Source organism: Leptonotus elevatus, chromosome 5 (assembly GCF_054856555.1).
Source record: "Leptonotus elevatus isolate MCC_2025b chromosome 5, RoL_Lele_1.0, whole genome shotgun sequence".
Classification (NCBI taxonomy): domain Eukaryota; kingdom Metazoa; phylum Chordata; class Actinopteri; order Syngnathiformes; family Syngnathidae; genus Leptonotus; species Leptonotus elevatus.
Window position 1 is genome coordinate 16974787 of NC_141243.1, and position 22426 is coordinate 16997212.

At 39.9% G+C, this 22426-nt stretch overlaps 1 protein-coding gene across 1 annotated transcript in view; it reads left to right on the plus strand.

The window, feature by feature from the left end:
* ank1a (ankyrin 1, erythrocytic a) overlaps window positions 1–22426 on the plus strand; it is a 109272-nt gene that overhangs the window by 72818 nt on the left and 14028 nt on the right. Inside the window, exons 15-43 of the mRNA XM_086076573.1 lie at window positions 19–216; window positions 775–873; window positions 991–1089; window positions 1228–1326; window positions 1520–1717; window positions 1810–1908; window positions 1982–2080; window positions 3075–3272; window positions 3358–3456; window positions 4430–4528; window positions 5185–5283; window positions 5356–5448; window positions 5536–5608; window positions 5710–5730; window positions 8227–8347; window positions 8504–8582; window positions 9688–9800; window positions 9876–10100; window positions 10739–10893; window positions 10983–11194; window positions 12808–13012; window positions 13129–13225; window positions 14312–14540; window positions 14621–14749; window positions 15293–15412; window positions 15487–15571; window positions 15765–15839; window positions 15959–16090; window positions 16181–16333. Of these exons, the coding sequence (XP_085932699.1) occupies window positions 19–216; window positions 775–873; window positions 991–1089; window positions 1228–1326; window positions 1520–1717; window positions 1810–1908; window positions 1982–2080; window positions 3075–3272; window positions 3358–3456; window positions 4430–4528; window positions 5185–5283; window positions 5356–5448; window positions 5536–5608; window positions 5710–5730; window positions 8227–8347; window positions 8504–8582; window positions 9688–9800; window positions 9876–10100; window positions 10739–10893; window positions 10983–11194; window positions 12808–13012; window positions 13129–13225; window positions 14312–14540; window positions 14621–14749; window positions 15293–15412; window positions 15487–15571; window positions 15765–15839; window positions 15959–16090; window positions 16181–16333 (3703 nt within the window). The remainder of the gene's footprint in view (window positions 1–18; window positions 217–774; window positions 874–990; window positions 1090–1227; window positions 1327–1519; window positions 1718–1809; window positions 1909–1981; window positions 2081–3074; window positions 3273–3357; window positions 3457–4429; window positions 4529–5184; window positions 5284–5355; window positions 5449–5535; window positions 5609–5709; window positions 5731–8226; window positions 8348–8503; window positions 8583–9687; window positions 9801–9875; window positions 10101–10738; window positions 10894–10982; window positions 11195–12807; window positions 13013–13128; window positions 13226–14311; window positions 14541–14620; window positions 14750–15292; window positions 15413–15486; window positions 15572–15764; window positions 15840–15958; window positions 16091–16180; window positions 16334–22426) is intronic.

A 22426-nucleotide genomic window follows, 5' to 3' on the forward strand; every position in this document is an offset into this window, starting at 1 on the left:
ACCATTTCTTTTTTCCAGAATGGCCTGTCTCCAATCCACATGTCAGCACAGGGGGACCACGTAGACTGTGTCAAGCAGCTTCTGCAGTATAATGCAGACCTTGATGACATCACGCTTGATCACCTGACACCTCTACATGTGGCTGCACATTGTGGACACCATCGAATGGCAAAAGTTCTGCTCGACAAGGGGGCCAAACCCAACTCTCGGGCACTGGTCAGTGACCGTAAAATCTGAAATTACGCCATATACTCACCAACTATCGAATAAGATCCATTACAAGAGCTGTAAGAAATCTGCTTTTACAAAAGATGGTCACTTTACAGTTTCACTTGTATAGAACGGTCCAGTAACCCCATACATACTCCCAAAGCACTATTTCACGGCCAAGATTGAAACAACACTGCTTCACGTGAATCTGCGATTCAACTTCCTGGCAGACCCTCCTATCCACAGCCTCTGAATAGACCTTGCCAAGGAGACTTTTAGGAGCATGATGGCACTTTGTACTTCACTACTGAAAATGTCAACCACAATAGTAAACTATAATCACATAATGAATTAATAATTGCTAAATGATTTAAGCAAAGCATTATTAGTGTAAATTATTGTTAGGATAGCGCTCGTACTGAATGTCGTTATATCATCATAGTATCCTTATCTCCCTTGAAAGTTATTATTGTAGCATACCTAAAGTGAGGTTATGTTTTAATTTAACTTATCCAACCAAAAATGCGTGCATTGTATTGAAGATAAAAAAATTCCTATTTTCAGAACGGCTTTACTCCTTTGCATATTGCTTGTAAAAAGAACCACCTCCGCGTGATCGATCTTCTGCTCAAACACGCAGCATCACTAGAGGCTGTGACAGAGGTGAGGTGTTTAACTCATTAAATTAAGTGCAAAAAAATGACATTATTACAGTATGTGTGTGATTGTATAGTCTATGATCATATGTAGTCTTCTAAAGCTCCATTATTTTTTAAATAGTCTGGCTTGACGCCTTTGCATGTGGCATCATTTATGGGCCACCTCAACATTGTGAAGATCCTGCTGCAGAAAGGAGCTTCGCCTAGCGCTTCTAATGTGGTGAGTAATAGTCATTTATGACAAGATTAGTAAGAGTATTTAGTTGCGGTGTTGATATTTTTGGAAAAGGGAACCAATATGTGATTTGTGATAGTGTGTGTGTGTGTGTGTGTGTGTCATTTGTTTGTGCGTGGACAGAAAGTTGAAACCCCCCTCCATATGGCTTCCCGAGCAGGACACTTTGAGGTGGCAGAGTTTTTACTACAGAAAGCAGCACCAGTGGATGCCAAAGCCAAGGTGGATACCAACACTTGCATAAGACTATACATACAAGAGTTTATATAAAACACGAATGAAAATGCCAACCTTAAAATGTAGTCTGAAAAATGTATCACAAATTTGGAATTTGATTCCCACTACCTGAAGCAGCAACTTTACTATTGTTAAGCTAAATATCACAAGGAATATCATCTCTCACCACCTTTGCTAGGATGACCAAACACCCCTGCATTGTGCTTGTCGAATGGGCCACAAGGAGATTGTGAAACTGCTGTTAGAGCACAAAGCCAAACCAAATTCCACAACCACAGCAGGGCACACGCCTCTTCACATCGCTGCCCGGGAGGGCCACGCGCAAACTGTGCGTATTCTGCTGGACATGGAAGCACAGCAAACTAAGATGACTAAGGTGCAAGGCAAAACCATGTTTGGTTGTTTCTGTCTTCTGACTGTTAAAATCAACTCCATAACGAGTCCATACTCCTGTTGGTGCCTGTACAGAAAGGCTTTACGCCGCTTCACGTGGCTTCCAAGTACGGCAAGGTGGATGTGGCTGAGCTCTTGCTGGAGAGAGGAGCTAACCCTAATGCTGCTGGGAAGGCAAGAAACATATAAATCAGTTTAGACTTACTACGTGTTCTCTATATGTATTTACCTTAATCATTTTTTTCAGAATGGTCTGACTCCTCTCCATGTCGCTGTGCATCACAACAACCTGGATGTTGTCAACCTGCTGGTCAGCAAAGGGGGGTCCCCACACAGTGCAGCCAGGGTAAGGGATATTTAAGTGCATTCATATAGCACAGAGGTCTGCAACATATGGATCTGGAGCCACATGTGGCTTCTTAGTCCCTCTTCTGTGGCTCCCTGTGGATCTCGAAAAAAAAAAGTTGAAATAAATATTTTTTTACATATATTTAAATTTACATATACATGAAGTATTATTTAAGTGGATTTATAATTTAGGTTTAAAAAAAATTAAATGTCAGAGTCCAAATTTGTAAGTTGTCAGAAAAAGAGAGACGAACGGTAGATGAAAATGTTTTTAAAATTACCCCAAAAATATTGTAAGGCAGCAAAAAAATAATAATCAAAAAGTAACCATAAAATGTCCACAAAATTGCCACAAAAAAAGTCAGAACATTGATATAAGAAAAAGCAGGAAAGAAAATGTTCAAAAAGTAGCTAGAAAACATCCAAGAACAAAATAAGAAATCCTAAAATTTACCATAAAAAGTCCACAAAATTGCCAAAAATTTAAGAAAATGTATGTATAAAAAAAAAAAATGCAGAGGAAAAAAGTTTTTAAAAAATAGCCATCAAATGTCCAAAAAAGGAAGAAGGGAGGAAGAAAATTATCATAATATGCCCATATAAATGCCAAAAATGTCAGAAATTTGACAGAAAGGCCGGAAAGTCTAAAACGATATGAAAAATGAAGTCTGAAAATATTACAAAAAAATCCATAAACAGAAGATGAAAGGTGAAAGAAAATGAATCACTTTTTATTGGATGCTGCATATTTTTCTGTTCTGGTGCAGCTCTAATTAGCTCTTGGGCCCTCAATCAGTACATTAAACTAGCACTAATGCACTGTTTCCGTCATCACAATGTTCAAATGTTTTGCGGCTCCAAACCGATTTTTTTGTTAATTATTTGGCCTAAAATGGCTCCTTTGACAGTAAAAGGTTACTGACCCCTGATATGATCCATGCAATCCATGCTACGTGACTCATTTGTAACTGCCCTTCTTAATTTGCATTTAGAACGGCTACACCGCCTTGCACATTGCAGCCAAGCAGAATCAGATGGAGGTAGCTAACAGCCTGTTGCAGTATGGAGCGTCAGCCAATGCTGAGTCTCTACAGGGAGTCACGCCTCTCCACCTGGCCTCGCAGGAAGGAAGGCCCGACATGGTCTCTCTGCTCATCTCTAAACAGGCGAATGTCAACCTTGGCAACAAGGCAAGAGGAGAATTTAGACATATATGTGTGCACGTGTGATTTCAAGTGTATATGACTTATTTGTATTTTTCTCCCCACTGCACAGAGTGGACTGACCCCGCTCCATCTTGTGGCGCAGGAGGGACACGTTGGCATTGCTGACATCTTAGTGAAGCAAGGAGCATCAGTCTATGCAGCCACAAGGGTAAGGTTTCTAAAAATGATCTCTCAGAATCAATCAGGAGCCTGATTCACATCTCTAGAGTCTAATATCCTAGCGGATTACTGACATGCAATAGCCTTGACTCATTGCACTTCCACATAGTTATTGTACACAAGGTCATGGATGTTTTGTCACAAATACCGTAGATCAGACCTGGGAATTATGTCCCGCATCCGGCCTGTCCACAGTCTCTTTGCAAGGTCATTATGAAGTCAAATGTTGATGTGCATGCTATTTTAACACTCACAATGTGGACTGTGCATTCGAGCAAGTGCAACAACATTATTTTCATTTTCTTTTTTTTCTTCTTTTTTTTAATATTTCAGGCAACATATCCCAATTGACATCAGTAACAAAGACGTAAAGAAAAGTCAATGTTAAATGTAGAAACAAGATGCCTGTAAGGGAGTGGGAAGAAGAAAACATACAACAACGACAAACTAATTTCTAATACCACTCGCATCTAATTTTCAAAAAGTGATAAACCTTGCGATAGTGGACGCATTGGTCCATAAGTTAGCAACTTATTTCCTGCAAGGTGGAGGGGAAAATGATTTTGCCCTGGTGATGATTTCGTCCCAACTAGAAATGGCTTATGTGAGTTAGTAGTTGGTGATCAAAATGTCATCATAATTGTAAAATATAGAAGACTTGAATGCTGTGAACCTGATTGAATAGTGTTGTAATGTCAATATGCGTATGCTGTAAATGTCAATTCAATATGATTGATTAGGATTTTTTTCCATGATTTGTAAGCAAGTCCAAATTGTGTTTTTCAGCCATTAAATAGTTCTCTTAGAACATTTGTATGTATTTAGTCACAAAACTTTTATTTCCTAATTATACTAATGTATACAACATATTTGCACAAGTATCAGTTCATCAAAACAATCCAATGTATCATTGCAAGACATTAATGTTAAAAGTCACGGGCTGTTTAAATGTGTCATCTCAGATGGGCTACACGCCTCTCCATGTAGCGTGTCACTATGGCAACATCAAAATGGTGAAGTTCCTGCTGCAGCAACAGGCTAACGTCAACAGCAAAACACGGGTGAGCTTCTCCTGCTGGTTGTGAAATTCACCTGCAATACTTCTATAGCTGTAACTAATTAATACAATTCTAGTACTCAACATTTTATGTCCTAACTGTTGTATAACTATATATGCATGTACAGAAATGCCATTAAATTCATATTGTATACACTATATTTGTGTGTACAATGTGTAAATAGGCACGGGAGGAAGCCCTGGCATCGTCTCCTAATTTAACTTCTCAGGATTAATAAAGTGTATTTATCAATGTGCGTGCAAGTGATGGATGTTGCCGAGGATTTGGCACTTCCTGTGCAGGTTTGGAGGAGGTCAAAGTGAAGTCTGAATAAAAGATTTTGCCTGGAACAGGGCCAGGAACAAACTGTGTCAGCATTAATTTGTATATGCAATGCTTCATAAACACAATGTACAGCCAATTAATTTCACTCAGGTTTCTATGTCAGGGTAATATTAACATTTTCAGATATATGAGTGTACACAGAGAGGAAGTTCTAACCAATATGCTTCTTAAGGAATGGTTTTAAGTGATGCCATTCTTGAGATGGAATAAATCATTCAAGAAATAACATTATTTAGATGCCTTTCAGCTGTCTTAAAAGCATTAAGGAAGTAAGAAATAAAGTGATAGCGATGACAGTCTCTCATCTTGTCCAGCTTGGGTACACGCCCCTGCACCAGGCGGCCCAGCAAGGACACACAGACATTGTAACGCTGCTGCTGAAGCATGGAGCTCAACCTAACGAGACGACAACGGTGAGCACGGCGGCACGTCCTCGTCCATCATGAAACGTTCTCGTGCGTTCATTGTGCGTTTCTGTCCGTTAGAATGGAACGTCGGCGCTCGCCATTGCCAAGAGGCTGGGCTACATCTCTGTGATTGACGTGCTCAAACTTGTGACCGAAGAGACGGTTTCCATGGTGAGAAGTTTTGAAATCTTGGCGCAACATGGACAATCGTATGAACAGACTATTTACATCTCCATCTCGTTGTTCTCTGCCACTTAGACTACCACCGAGAAACACCGTATGAGTTTCCCAGAAACGGTGGATGAGATACTGGATGTGTCTGAGGATGAAGGTACGACCCCCAAACAGTCAGTTAAATAGCAATATTATTGACCAGGTTTATTGAAATGGCACCACAGTTATTCATGTTTGACTCTTTTGCACCTTTTTTAGGACTTGCACAGCTAACATTAGGTATGCATGTCTTTTTATCTCCATGTGTGCCATTGGGAGATTGCTGTAATAAAGAAGAGAATGTGTCTCCATTTCAAGCTCACCCTGTCCATTGTTATCTTCTGCCCTCTTGTCTGGTGACGTTCACTTTGCTGTCCACTTCCGCTCCTCAGTGCCATGTGCGCATAGTAACACTGTCTGTAACCTTTACATGTCTCTGCAGTAACACTCATTCTCTAATGTATGGGCGAAAACATGTGCATGGAGTTATGTTTTTGGTGTTCTAATCACAGCTAAATTGAATTCTGCATCATTGAGCACTTGTGGGTAGGCTTCATTTCCTTGTAATGACTCAAAATTAGAACCTGACTGCAACTCCTCTTAGCCTCTTAGTTGTAATTGAAAAAGCTCAACGTATACACTTGGAATTCAACTGTAGCATTTGTTATAGTATAATGTGTATTATATTAAATGTTAACACTTTTAAGTCTTTTACAACTACTGAATCACAAATGTAGGATTGAGAGCGGCGCGTTCCGTCAATATTGAGAGAAGGTCCATCAATCCTTCCGTCAATGACAGGCGCCCATTTTGTTTACGATTAACAGTTGACAGGAAACTTGCCGGGAGTGGGATTTCACCCGTCAATGTAATCATCAATAACCGGGTCAGTACTAGCAAAATTTTGCTGACGAATGACAGAAGCACTGACGGACACCCATTTCGCTGACACAGCGCAGTGTACTTACTTCCACTTATTTTCTGGGACTGGGCCGAGCCACTCTTTCTCTTCTTATATAAACAAGTAAATATAGCTACACTTCCCATGTATGTTAGCTTCCTCGCACACCATTCTCCAAGCCTTCTCTCTTTTGGCTCAGGCCCAATACTGATAGCTGGCCGTGTAGCTCACGTGAGGTGACTAAAGACCGCAATGATAATGTTTTGTTTCTGTTGTGAATTCCTCATTACTGCTTGGCTTATGCAAGCATTCATTTAGTGCTCAATTTGTTTACTTGACACCTGGCACGTTGTTAGACAGCCAAGGGTCCTTTGATGAGCCATTTTAAGTCAGGCAGGTTATTGAACGGCTAAGGGTCCTAAAAAGAGGACGTATTGAGTCTGTTGGCCGTATGCGGTGTTATTCGTGACAGTTACGACCGAAACAATAACATCATGTCAAGCAGACTGAGTGAGTGGTGAAGCGTTGCAAATCAAAGTTGAGCTAACTATTGACGGACTGGGCCCATGAAATTTACCGTTGGTCCTAATATGGCGGCTGTAATTTATACATAACAGAACATCGGTTAAAATAACGTTTGACAGATTCATGGGTTGACGATTACAGTTAGATTCGGTTCAAAATATTTTATGATTGAGGAATGAGGGACGGTCAAAATTAATTGACACGCCCACATTTGATAGAATTAGTATCGACTGTAGTATTTTAACTGTCTTTTACTGTTGCTTCAAATATAGAAAGTACTAGCTCGGGCGATGTTTAAAATGTGTACTACATGTGATAACGCACAAACACACAGTACACTAGAGCAGTGGTTCTCAAATGGGGGTACGTTTACCTCTGGGGTTACGTGAAGGCACTCCAGGGGGTACGGGAGATATTAAAATATATTTCAAAAGTATACGTAAATATTTCATAAAAATATAAGTTCAGAAAATGTATTTTATATTCAGTAAGGTATTCGATTTCAGTGTCCTAAAAACCCAGCATCTCTCCATACCTTTATTTATGATTAAATAATTGTTTTCCTTTTTTTAGTTATATCTTTTTATTTCCAAATAGTTCAAGAGTAAATACAAAGAGAATTCCAAGGTTTTAAAAAATCTGACAATAATGGCACAGCACTCGGTTTTAGGTATTTTATCTTTCTTTTTTTCCAATCAGAAATGCTTTGTGTTGGTTAGGGTTTACTTGGATTAAAAAATATTTCACAGGCGGTACGTCACTCAAACAAGGTTGAGAATCACTGCACTAGAGATCCAGGACTCTCATGATCCAATAACCCATATGAACCAGTGAACTGTACACTTTTTTTTCAGGGGGTAAAAGCTGACATGGTCAAAAATTATGTATTACCTTTGAACATAAAAAAGTGGCCATTTTGTTTGGAGGAGTAAGTAATCAACTTTACTCACATTAGAATATGCTGCCTCGCTTTCTGTTGTGAAGACTTGATGTTATTGTCATCATCTTACTGCGTAATCATTCGTGTTCTCGTGACTACATTTGTAATGTGACCACTCAAATTTGAAATAGGTGGTGTTTCATCAAAAACATTAATTGTCATCGTTCAAGTGTTTGTTATTATTTGCATTAACAAGTGACTGTGCAGATCCACATTATTCATGCTTCATCTCGCCTGGTCTCCGTGATGTCTAACCCTTCAAACGGCTGATTAACACCTTGCCCTTTTCTCTCTTTCTCTTTCCCCTTTTTGCGGTTTGACCAACCTGACCTCGGTCTGTTCGCTCTCTTTGGCATGTTGTTCTATGAAGGAGAGGAGCTCCTGGGGACAGAAGGGGCCAGGTACATGAAGACGGATGACATGAAAGACCACGATGACGATTTCCTCTCCCCAAAGAAGTCACTGGAGTACGAGAGAGGGCTGGGCACAGCGTAAGGGGGCAGGGAAGCAGGGGAGAGAGCCAAACTGAATAGCAGGGGACTCAACATAGATTACTAACCATTAGGGGGGGAAAAAACACCAGGGGGGAGCACCAGAGGAACAACCTCAGTTTGACTTTTTTTGTTTGTTTGTTTCTCATTCAACAGAAATTACTCTCCAGCCATTCCCAGGATTCCACGTGTTTCACCCGAGACTGTGATCCTCAAAGAGCACGAGCTAGATCAGGTTGAGCACAATACATGAATTGGCTAATCAAATTCATCACTCACTCATTTAGAAGGTCAATTTTCTTACTCATAATTTGCTTAAATGTTTGTTTTTCGAAATGTAGCACATTCTTTTAACTATTGTTAGAGTCCATGGAAAGTCTCTTTTTAAAGCTCAGTTTTAAATCTTCATGCATTTATTTTCTAAAAGCAGTCAAGCGACCGTGTAAATTACCCTGGTCTGCAACAGAAATAAATGGTACTTCATTTATATAGCGCTTATCAACCTTACAAGGCCTTCAAAGCGCTTTACATTTGACTTTGCATTCACCTTCTGATGACGCCGCATCAGGAGCAACTGGAGGTTCAGTATCTTTCTCAAGGATGCTTCAACGTGGTCACAATAGCATATCTAAAGTATAGTCTAAAATTACGACAACTTGCTCAATCCCATGAGATCAATACAAAGGCCAAATTCTACTTTTATGTTGAGTTTTGATTGACGCTGTCAAAACATTGTTATACAAAGTGGGCGTCAACCTTAAACATTTCTTAACAATAATATGTTATATGTGACTAGTCTAAACATGACATTAGGATTAATATTACATTTGTGGAATAAGAGTTATGAAGCAAAATCCAGCCATTTTTATCCATCTCAGAGGGCGGCCATTTTGCTACTTGCTGTCGACTGAAAATGACATTGATGTTGCTCAGGGCTCAGGCAACGACCAATCACAGCTCAACTGTGTATTGAACCTGAGCTGCGATTGGTTGTTACTTGAGACCTGAGCAACATTTATGTTGAGTCGACAGCAAGTGGCAAAATGGCCGCCCTCTGAGATGGATAAAAAAGGCTGGATTTTGCTTCATAACTCTTATTCCACTAACGCAATAGTAACTAGAATGCCATATTTAGACCAGTGGGGCTGCATACAAAATATTATTATAAATAAACAAATATTAAAAAAGGGGGGGATGGAAATCGTATAACATCACATAGATTTCTATTCCAAAAATAAACATTATTTCTAACATTAATCCTGTCTCTTGTCTACTATTAACATTTAAAACATTGTACTGTAGTTTTGGTTTTCCAGCGTTTTGTCGTCTTCTGCCTGCAGCACACTCCACTTCCACTGCCAAAAGAGTACGATGAAGACTCTTTGATTCCCAGCAGCCCAGCAACTGAAACATCAGACAACGTCAGCCCAGTCGCTAGTCCCATACACACAGGGTCAGCTCAGCAGAACATTTCACAACCCTAAACTGTGATCCGTATTTAAAAACTTTGGTTCATCTCCAATAACAGGTTCCTGGTCAGTTTTATGGTGGATGCCCGCGGCGGCTCAATGCGAGGCAGTCGGCACAATGGTCTGCGGGTCATCATCCCGCCAAGGACCTGTGCGGCTCCCACCCGCATCACCTGCCGCTTGGTGAAGCCGCAGAAGCTTACCAGCCCACCTCCGCTTGTGGAGGGAGAGGGCCTGGCCAGCAGAATCATCTCCCTCGGCCCAGCTGGCATGCAGTTTCTTGGGTGAGGAAGCAATTGTTTGTCTTTACTTATTATTTATACCAGGGTTCACCATTTCCGGTCCTCGAGGTCCTGCAGGTTTTAGATGTTTCCGCCCACTAGCACACCCGATTCATATAATCAACTCATCAGCATGCCTGATAACGATCCTGATCTTTTGTATCAGGAGTGTTGGTCGGCGGAAACGCCTAAAACCTGCAGGACTCCGGACCTCGAGGACCCGAATTGGTGAACCCTGATTTATGCTATACTATTATGTATTTAGTTATACTATAGTATCTCACCAGGATACTTGGGATTTAAAATTTTAATCCACTCCCACTGAGATTCGTTGTGGATAGACCACGCAAAATTTGGTCTTTAAAATTCTATTTTCTTATAAATGTATGGGAAAAGAGATATTAAAATAATTAATTCAAGGTTCTATGAAAACATATCAGGCTCGAAAAGGAAAATTGACTCTATCGATTATTTAAATTTTTGAACCCATCCCTAATTTTGTGTAAAACCTAGTTGAAGGAAATGCGTTAAAAGGACCTTTGGATGGCACAAATGATTATACCATGATAGTTTTTACAAAATAATAAAATGATAAGAGGACGTTTTCACAAAATAATTCCTGTGTTAATGTCATGTGACAGACCGGTGATTGTGGAGATCCCTCACTTTGCCGCTTTGAGTCACGGCGACCGTGAACTTGTGGTGCTGAGGAGTGAGAATGGATCTGTGTGGAAAGAACACCGCAATCGCTATGGCGATGAAGTTCTTGAAACAATCCTCAATGGGATGGACGAGGGTAAGAATTATTCCCCGTGGAGGTCTTCACACCATGACCACAGCTTGATGCACAAATCATTTCATTGAGTCATTTTTTTATGCACACAGACTTGGAAAGTCAGGAGGAACTTGTGAAGAAGCGAATTCGCCGCATCATCTCAACCGACTTCCCGCTTTATTTTGCCGTCGTATCGCGGGTCCAGCAAGAGAGCGACCTGATCGGACCTGAGGGAGCTTCATTGATGAGCAAACTGGTGCCCCTGGTCCAGGCGACGTTTCCAGAGACGGCGGTCACCAAGCGAGTCCGTCTGGGACTGCAGGTGAGATGGGACGATGAGGAGAAGGAAGGAAGAAAGACAAAATCATGAAAATAAAAGCATGTGGAATCTATTCATCATCATATCAGCTTTTCTTGCATGCTTGTGATCTTATTTTGTTGTCAATGTCCCACAGTGCATGCACTTTGCATCTTTACACTTAAATGCAAGCTTGTGGCCTTATGTTGTTTTTTTCCCCTCTCATTTCTTTACTCTTACACTGTATGGACATACATTTTGGGAGACCTTTCTGGACCTGAAAATGGAAGTTTATTTTAAGTTTGTCCCTCCTGTGCAGCTACAACAGCTCCCATGTTTTCAGAAAACAGAAGTTTTCTTCATCCAGAAAAGTATTTGTGTCAGAGGTGACGTTGATGTTGAAACTGGAGGACAGTCCGTTTTATAATTCTTAGCGCTTCTCCCCAACTCATCTGAGCCTCACATTGTGCACTGTGACCCAACAGAAAATGACCCTCTCCAAACAGTTAGAAGTTAGAATCTCTTGAAAGGGAATTCAATTCAAAAGTGTCTTGCCCTAATGAATTTATTTGTTGATTGTGTACCCAATACTTATGTCCATATATTGTTTTTTTTTTTTTATTCTGGTATGTTTTTTCACCATTGTTCTTTATGATTTTCTGTCATTTGATGATTTCTTTACTGAGAAAAGGAGGCCTGATGCATGCGCCCCTAGGAAATTCTTTAATTTCACTTATTCAAAACTTGATCTCTTCATTGGACCTTTAATCTCTGTATTTGTTTGCTCATTACAATGATCTGCTGGACCAGATGCACTGTATATACATTGCTGTAAACTTGGAAACACCATTTACACAGCTGCAAGAATAGTCAGAAAATCTACTATGTTGATTAGTGTTTAGACAGTATAGCTTACACGACATCTATCATTTTATTGGATCTAAAAACTTTAGAAATCCAATTTCAATATGATTTAAACTACAGTAATCCACCATTTATTTTCTTTTTGTTTATTCATTACGTTAATATGCAACAAATGATCGGATATCTGAAGTGCAATTTCGTGTCTCTAGTTCACAAGTATCACTACATGGGAGAACAATGTCATTTATAAATATGAATATAATGACTGAACAGTAATCAAATGAAATGTTAGACACATCAAGTACCTGCATTTATGGACCTTCCTCTTGTCTGTTAGACACCAGAATTTGTTTAGATAAACTAACGATTTATTCTGAAAAAGTAGAACTCATGTTGTAAGATTAATATGTCAATTGTAAATGAATTAAAGTAAAATGAATATGGGCATGAGTTTCAGCACCCAATCTTAAGTTATACTGTTCGTTTATGTTATTGTTTTAGTAATGTTTTATGTTTCTTCCTTGGGAAAATATATAGCAACCATTGATATCAAGTCTCACACAATAAAAATGATTTATTATCTCACACAAACAGTTTGGTTTGATTTTTCTCTGCATTATTAAAAGCAATGTTAGTTGAGTTTTCTTTTATTTACTCTGGTCTCATTTCTTTCCCTTCTCAACTTCAACTCCTCATCACATTTGTACATTCTGCTTCATCACTTCTGCACCGGTCTGGTGCTCCACCTCTGCATCACTGACATTTGACCCCAGGCTCAGCCCGTTCCTGATGAGTTGGTCGCTAAGCTGCTTGGTAACCAAGCCAACTTTAGCCCTGTGGTGACGGTCGAGCCTCGGCGACGAAAATTCCACCGACCCATCGGCCTCCGCATCCCTCTGCCTCCGTCCTGGCGGGAGACCCCCCGAGACTCCGGGGAGGGTGATACCACCAGTCTGCGCCTGCTTTGCTCTGTCATAGGTACCTACATGCCACCACTGGGTGGGACTACTTGTTGGTCCACTCATTCAAGGAACCTCCTATGAGTCAAAACCAATAAGTCTGTATTCACCTACAGCTTATCTTGTGCTTCTCAGGTGGAACAGCTGCCGCCCAATGGGAGGACATCACTGGTACCACTAAGCTTGTCTACGCTAATGAATGTGCCAGTTTTACCACCAATGTCTCTGCACGGTAAGTTCACTTGGTTACACTTAACCAACCATACCCACAGGACACAACATTAGGTACACTTGCATAAGAGCTGGAGCTAAAATGGCGCCTTTAAAGGGATACTTAACTCATTGAGCCATCTTCAACTGTAAAAATTTAATATTTTATCCAGAATAAATTTGATAACTTCATTTTTTTTTTTTCATGTACAATTAATACCTTTAAAAACACATTTGGTTCACTTGATTTTGACTGAAGATGGCATCACCTGTAGTGAGGACCCACCTGTTTTCAGGGGTTTGGTCAGCAAACTGAGCCACTTATTTCCTCAGCACAGGTGATCCCAAAACATTAGTTTTTAAAAACTCATTCACTCCCAGCCATTTTCACAGAAGCAATCCCTTTCACTCCCAGCCATTTTCACAGAAGCAATCCCTTTCACTTCCAGCTGTTTTACTGGATTTTGACTGATTTTGCAAGGCCCACAGAATATTGTGTTCTATTGCTATAAAAACATCAAAGATTAAAATATCTTCTTTCATCCGGAAAAAAAGGTATATTTCTATCTGTTTCCGTTTTGCAGCAATTAACATTAGAATATAGCTAAGTTTCATCATTATTCACAAATCTATTTAGAACTGCGAGTAAATGAGCTTTTTTTTCAACATGGCCCTGGTTGATCTATTTTGCACTGCTGCCACCTGCTGGCTGTTTGAGTAATAGCTACCATTTCTTCAACTGTTCTTTGCAGTTGAGAGGCTGCATCAAAACCTGTATGCTCTAGCCTAAATAGAACATATAAATATGTCTTTGGGACACTTAAAACAGAATGTATTTATACGTTTTTGGGAGCAAATGAGTTAAATGTATTAATTGTTCATGAAAAATAATGAAGTTATCACAATAATTATAGACAAAATATTATCTTCTTACTGTTGAAAATGGCTCAATGAGTCAAGTATCCCTTTGAGTAACAGATAATGCTCAATTTAGCAACCACTATTGAAATTGAATGTTTTGGATTATTCAAGTTTATCTAATGTTGCATGTGTATATCATTTACTCTGTCTTTCGTTTTTCTTTTTCTTTTCCTTTTGGGCCTCTAAGGTTCTGGCTTGCGGACTGCCCTCGTACTGCAGAATCTGTCTCCTTCGCCAACCTCCTCTACAAAGAGCTGTCAGCTGTACCTTACATGGCCAAGTTTGTGGTTTTTGCCAAGATGAACGAGTTACGCGAAGGCCGCCTGCGCTGTTACTGCATGACAGACGATAAAATGGATAAAACCCTGGAACAGCATGAGAACTTCACAGAAGTGGCCCGTAGTAGGGACATTGAGGTCAGTTGGTCAAAAGTGTAAAAGCATAACTTCACAAAACAGTATTCCATATTGGAAAATCTTCGTTACTCCTCCCTCAGGTGATGGAGGGTATGCCGCTTCACCTGGAATGTTCCGGGAATCTCGTACCAGTGCGGAAGGCCGCCCAGCAGCCTCGCTGCTTCAGCTTCCAGGCCTTTAGAGATAACAGACTTCCTGTCTCTGTTAAGGTGGCAACATGTCCGGTTAAAGAGGAAGTCAACCGTAAACATTTCTTGACAATAATATGTTACATGTGACCTCACTAGTCTAAACATGACATTCTGATTAATATTACATTTGTGAGTTATGCAGCAAAATTCTGTCATTTTTATTAATCTCTGGGGGCGGCCATTTTGCCACTTGCTGTCGACTGAAGATGACATCACAGTTGCTCAGGGCTCAGGCAACGACTAATCACAGCTCACCTGTTTTCTGAAGCTGAGCTGTGATTGGTTGTTACCTGAGACCTGAACAACTGTGATGTCATTTTCACTCGACGGCAAGTGGCAAAATGGCCGCCTTCTGATATTGATTAAAAAACTGCTGGATTTTGCTGCTTAACTCATATTCCACTAATGCAATATTAATCAGAATACCGTATTTAGACTAGTAGGGCTGCATAGAACATATTATTGTGAAGAATGTTGGGAGGGGGTTTGACTTTAAAGCGTTCATTCAAGTGTACAGCGTGTGAGTATGTCTTCATTGTTCCTATTGGTCTTGTGTGTCAGGTGAGAGATAGCAGCAAAGAGCACACTGGCTTCCTGTCTTTCCTTCGCAAGACCACCAAGTATGAAGACAGTCAACATGTGTTGTGTAACCTCAACATCACCATGCCTCCTTGTATCAAGGTACAACTCAGTCAGTGCACATCAACACCTCTCTCGCTTTCTACCACCATCATTGTTGTGTACTTGATTGGCAGATTATTGGAAGTGAAGACCGCAGACGAACTTTAACCCCACTGGCTCTAAGAGAAAGATACAGTGCCCTGAACGAGCCTGCCATGGGTACGAATCACCTCTTCCTGCTTCTTTAATCAAACAGAACTTATCAGGGTCTGAGTGACTGTGAAATGAGTTACTTAAAAAAAAAGTTAGTCATAAATCTGCTAAATATAATCAAAACAATATGTTTTGCAACATTTTAGTAGCATTTTCCTCACAAGAACGAGGTCACTTAATTGTGTTCTGGCTCTTGCAGCCTCAATGAGCGCCATGGAGAGGACTGAGCTCAAGATGGCTGTGATTGCAGAACAGTTGGGACTGAGCTGGGCTGGTGAGTTAATGCAGTGTTTTCCTTGTGTCAGAAGGTCTCCAGTCCATTGTTTATGTCTGCAATATGTGGATAGGATTGCAGGGATTGTAATGCACTTGTTTGCTCTTCATTCTCCTTAGAGTTGGCCCGTGAGCTTCAGCTCAGTGTGGATGACATCAATAAAATCCGTGTGGAGAATCCCAACTCCTTACTGGAGCAGAGTTCTGCACTACTCAACCTGTGGGCAACTCGCGAGGGCAAGAGAGCCAAAAGTCAGTGCAGGCTGCTCCAAATCCTTCACAGTCCAGCTAGCGATTTGTCCTGAGAGTTCTCTTTTTGCTTGTTGCCTTGCACCACTGCAGTGGAGACATTATATGCGGCCCTGAAGAGCATTGATCGCATGGACATCGTCACCATGCTCGAGGGCCAACCAGCACAACCTCCCAGACAAGGCTCTCGGGAACTCTGCAGACGACATAACGAAAGAGAACACCTCTCTCCTGCTATGACCAATGGTGAGCTTTCGTTTCACCTTCCTCCCTAACATCTTCCGAAGACCTCTCTGAATTCCCCCCTCTTATTTGCCTACTCATCTAATGTGTATGAATGCTGCTTTGAGACCTTTGCAGGAAGTAAGCACAGCAAAATGCTCATGGACTCAGGACACTCCTACTGCAGTACAACCTGTGTAGTCTTCCACTAAACTTGTTAGATAAACCTTCACAATCTACACTCTCAAAACAGTTGGGTAAATAATAACCCAATTTGGGTCAAAATGGGACTGACCTGCTACTTGGGTCAATTTGGTCGAGATTTCTGGGTCATTTTGGACAAAACACAACCCCCCAAAAAATCTAGTCATTTTGTACAAAGCAACCCAGAAAATTAGGTCAAATTGACCCAACTAGAGTGTAGACTCAAAACTCTAAAAACAATTGGGTAAAAAAATTAACCAATGTGGGTCAAAAAGTGACAAACTCAATTTTCTGGGTTCATTTAGCACACAAAAAAAACGTTTTGTTTTGTTTTGTATTTCATTTTGTTTCGTTTTGTTTCATTTTTGGTGGTCAAAATGGGACCAACCTGCTACTTGGGTCACTTTAACCCAACTTTCTGGGTTGCTTTGTACAAAATGACCCAATTTGTCTGGGTTTGTTTTGTTTAAAACGACCCATTGATCCAAGTAGAGTCCACACTTTAGAAACAGTTTGGTCAAAAACAACCCAGTATGGGTCAAAAGGGCACTGATCGAACCTTTTGGGTTTTTTATTGAGCACTTTTTTCTTTTTTTTGTAAACGGGACCAACTCATTACTTGGGTCAATTTTCCCCAACTTTCTGAATTGCTTTATACAAAAGTACCAAGTAGCAAGTTGGTCTTCTTTTGACCCAAATTGGGTTATTTTTGACCAAACTGTTTTTAGACTGTAATGAGATCAAATACAAGAGTTGTATCAACATTTATTGTGGTTTGTTGTTTGCAGTTGTGTAGAACTGCATTTTACTGAGAGCTGTTTATATTTTGCCCTTCTTGTGGAGCTAATTAATGAAACAAAAAAAAATGAATACCTCTCTGTCAATGTGTTAGGCAACTTGTAAAAGTCGGATTTTTGAAGTAGCTCCTGTATTGGGTCTCATCTCAGATCTACCTATTGTTCTGATTGTTTTTTTTTCTTTTCTTCATGGTTGATTTGATAAGATGTAAGCATCCACCTCCTAAGTATTCCTGCTGCATATAGCAACACATTGTTGTACATGATCAAACCATACTTCGATCATAAGGGTTGCCTGACTAGCAAGAGTCGGTGCACTGTCCTTGACTCCTTTTACTTATGGTTTCTTTCACACATGCCCTACATCTTATTGACTCCATTTTCAGCACTAGAAAGTTGGTCACTCATGCCTGTGTCCGAGGTCCGAGAGGCTAGTGGCGCAATTCTGTGAAAACTGGAGGCAACGTAACAAGATGTAACCATGCATAGAAACCAAAGCTCAAGAAAGGAAGAAATCATTCAGATCACATCAGATGTGAATCTGAATGCCGTCTTGTCTTGTCCTACCTGCCTCCCAAAGGCATTGTCAGCTCTGTCATTGTAGTTGTTTGGTGTTGTAAATGCGTAATAATACAATATAATGAGTACTGATTTTCTTTTCTTTTTTTAATATATTTGAAAACAATTTCTGAACTCTTAAATTATGTTTTTTTTTAATAGATCAGGTTGAGTATACTAAATAAATTATTTACTTGGATATAATGTGTCAAATCTGCGAAGGCGTGGGTTAGACTGGGTTTTGGTATTTTCACATTTTATAGTTGGTATTATCACACGGCTCCTATCATTCCCTTTAACACTGGTGTGGGAGGAGCACAGTTTGTAAAGTACGTTTTTAAAGAACTGCAAGCAGACTTCCATGCATGGATGTTGTACAGTTGGCACCAACTTCTGCTATGATCGTTTTATGTGTGCCCCAAAAAAAAAATTACATAACAGGAAATTAAATCCAAGTTGCTTTACTTTTTGTCTACTATATTCCTGCCAAAATCCTTCACAGTTAAGTCACTCAGAATTATATGGAGACAGAATAAAACACTCCCTGGAAGTCTGGAGAGAGTTTCTGATTTGATTTTGATGAACTTGTCGTGCCTGACGTTGCATGAAGGTCAGTTTGATTTTCTTTGGGACTAATAATGCTGTCGGTGCACTGGATGTCATTTTGGGAGCTCTGTTGTCATTCCCTGTGAATCTGTCCTTCTCTGTTTCTGTGGACATGTCATTTGCAGCCTTACTCTTCCTCCTCCTCACCGCCCTCCGAACTCTGACCTCATGCCGACCTCATGTTGACCTCTGACCCATATTTTTCCTTTGATTTACTTGCGACGTTTTCGTGCATTTTTCTTTTGTGATTTTTTTTTTTTTTTTTTTGTAAGAGTCTTGAAACTCCCACGTTTGTAAGTGTCCGCTCTGTGAATGATTCACCTCACACAGGCTGTGTGTGCACTCAGCACCCACTGGGAGAGGGGAGGTGACCCTCGCTCTCTCCCCTACTTTGCGTCTGTGTTCATCAGCCTCCCCTTTCTATTTTCTCTTCCCCCACAATGTCCTTCCCTTGCCCTGCTTGTGCTTGTGCATGCCTCCCCTGCACACATAGTTGGATGTGAGCAGTATCTCTAACAAACACTGAACATGCAGCATGCCACAGGTACCTTTGCATGGCATACCTACTATGAATGTTCCTTTCTGTCCTCGGTGGGCTTCATATGGGGGGAAAAAGGGGCAACCCTTTTTTGTTATCATTTACAAGAGTCCGCTCTGTTTATGAATGAATGTTGTGGTTTTGTGATTATGATTCTCCGTCAACTATGTTCATTTAATGGGTTGTTTGGTGTGAACAATCAACGTGTTGTAACTGTATTTGTATCAATTTCATGGTGCACCAATCTCATCAATCTCATTTTAAAGATGTCCTTGTACATAGTCAATCAGTTTGGCTCAGCGTGAACATCTTCATGTTTGTATTTGAACCAATGCTGCTTCATCTCCTCCTATAAGTGTGCATTTCTGGATTATGTATTAACAGCACTGTGCAAAAGTCTGCGCAAAAAGACATTGGATTTATTTTTACCAAAATTATAAGTTTTGTGCTCGTTACTAAAAAATAGTAACTAATTACAGTTACTAGTTACTTCATTTTAAAAGTAACTCATTACTCTGATTACTTTTTAAAAAGTAATGTTACTAAAAGTAACTATTTAGTTACTTGGAAAAAGAAGAACATACACAGTTCCTTTATGCTCAACTAAAGTAAAATAATGAACGTATTTCCATGTTGAAAAACTCATCTTGCGCTCGCCTTGACTCTCCATGGCTGCCGAATCCGATACCCGCCCACAATGTGTCTTCTTCGTTAGTACGGTAGCAGCAATCCATTGTAAACAGGAAGTAGTACAGTACACAGCAGCCATCCATTCATTATTTTATTTTGAACAGTTTATCCTTACGAGTGTCATACAATTATTAAATTAAATAATTCAACAAGTAACTGTCTAACGCACCATATTGTAACTGTAACTGAGTTACTGTATTTAAAAAAGAAATGTTAGAATATTAGTTATTGTAAAAAGGAACTAAATTACAGTAACTAGTTACTGCCCAACACTGATTATAATTAACCTACATATATAATGGTAAGTAGAATGTAGTAGAGCATAGAACGCTATCACTTCCAACAAATCTTAGTTTTTTTGTAAATTAGCAGTCTTATGAAGTGTGACGAGAGTGAAAGCCAGAGTTGGGAAAAGTCCTGACATTCTCTACTTGAGTAAAAGTACAATTACTTGTGTAAAAAAAATACAAAGATATTAGCTAATGGAGCAAAACTGGGTAATTGACTCTTTGACTTGCTATCAAGTTCAAATCATCCTCTGTTGTGGCGGCGCACATTGCCCTCATATTTATCGAGTGTCGTAGAGCCAATCACAAACTGGGATGTACGGGACCGTGTATAACACTTCATATGATTGGCGGAGCCAGAATGTATTGATGGCTGCTTTTTCTTCCACGTCTAGTATTTTAATTAGTACAAATACTAATGTTAAAATGTTACGGATGAAAGTAAAAAGTACTCTAAAAAATAAATACTACGTACAAAGTACAGAAAAAAAACTACTCAAGTAAAGTAACGAAGTACAAATACTTATCTCTGGTGAAAGTGCCTGTTGGGGATGTCAATGGGTGAAAATAAATGTCGGTAGCACATCTTTATGTAGATTCTCTCATCCAGATCCACAGTAGTTTCTTGACCCTTGACCCATGTGCCCTTCTAAAATGCATTGTGGAAATATTTGTTTTCTCTAGTAATCCCGCTAAGATGTTTGTGTCCTTCTTGTAAGAGCTCATTCAAATAATCAAGCTTGTGATTGCCGAAGACTTTTGCATAGTAATGTACATTTCACATCAGTTTCACTGCTTTGCTTTCCTGTCTTAATTCATTTCATTTTATTGATCACACAGTCAATGCCACCTGTTGTGCTGCTGTTTTTCCAATATGTGTTGATTTATTACCAGGAAGAGAGGAAGCTAGATAACGGCCATAATTTATTATGCTGCATTGCAGACTGCTGGGAAAAAGTGATGACCTCAAAAAGTGGATGCTGATATTTAGTCAAACTAATAAATACAGATAAATATACAGTACTTTACTATCTGGACATAGAACATCTTAATTAGAGTCAAAACAAGTGACACCAACTTTAATCAACATTTTCAAAGCACTTTTCCTACTCAAAAGTCATAAACTGCATCCTTGCAGTTTTGTGGATCAGAGAACGGCTGATTTGCAATTCATAAAGGTAATCACAAATTTAGGTCTATTTACTGTAAACTACAAGCAAAATAGGGAAGAGTAATTATATTTCCATTCTATTTGTCACCACAACATTATTATGTATAAATGGAATAACATACTATATGATAACATTGGCCTTTACAATGCCGTTCACATTTTTAGAGTGATTGCAACTAGCAACAGGCACTTGTCACTGTGATCATAGTGCAGCCGTTTGGAGTGTTGAGAGTTAGTGTAGCATGTAGGTCACAAGGTGGTTGAGGTCGTAAGTTGTCTCAGATGTCTGCTGCACTCTCAGCAGTGCTCAAGCATGAAGTGAATGAAACGCTGACATTCAGTGTCCTCTTGCTCTCTTTCTGCTGTGCATCAACGCATGCTTGTGGCGGGGTTGTATACCTCCGATTTCTGCTCCATGTACAACTTTTACAGTCTGTTTACTTTGCTTACGTCAACTTAAATTCACCCCAGATCATCACTTTCATGCACATTGCAACAAGTTGTGTTTTGGTCCAAGTGCAGTTGTAGTTTTATTTTGAATAACAAAGCAAAACTAAAAATCCTGCTGCTGTATTTAAATATAGCAGACCTTCCTATATATCACATATGTAGGAGTGACCTGAGTCCACCGCCATTTCAGTCTTTAATGTAATGTAACTAATTTCAGACAGTCCCACAGGGTTCAATTCTGGGGCCTCTGCTGTTTTCAGTGAATCTACTGCTCCTGGGTTCCATCTTAAGAAAAGCTTAAAGTCCTCTATAAATATAGAGTTGAGTTGAGTGATGAACACTTCCTTGAGAAGAATTTGGAAGAAAAAAAAATGAAAATTATATTTTATTTTTCAATAAAGAAGAAACAAGGAAACTTGTGAGGTTCAGTACCTCCAGCAACGTTAAGAACCACTGGCTTAAAAGTTTCTAGCATTCTCATTTTGATTGGATCAGAATATTTTGAGACTACTGAGTGTGTGTGTGTGTGTGTGTGTGTGTGTGTTGGTGTGTATGTACTGTATGTATGTAAATGAGATTGCCTGCATGCATGCTCTCCAGCCTGACAACAATATTAACCTGCCTGTAATCTTTGAGCGAGTCGAATGCATGCGGAAGTGCGATGATGACTTGGTGTGTCCGGATGAGAGGGACACGTTGCGAGCTGGGTAGTGACGGCATGTTGAATGGACAAATCAGCTCCATTTTTGGGGGCCTGAAACTGCTGTCGTTTCCCTACAGGTGGCAGCTAGCAGAGCAGCATCAGTCTCAAGTGGG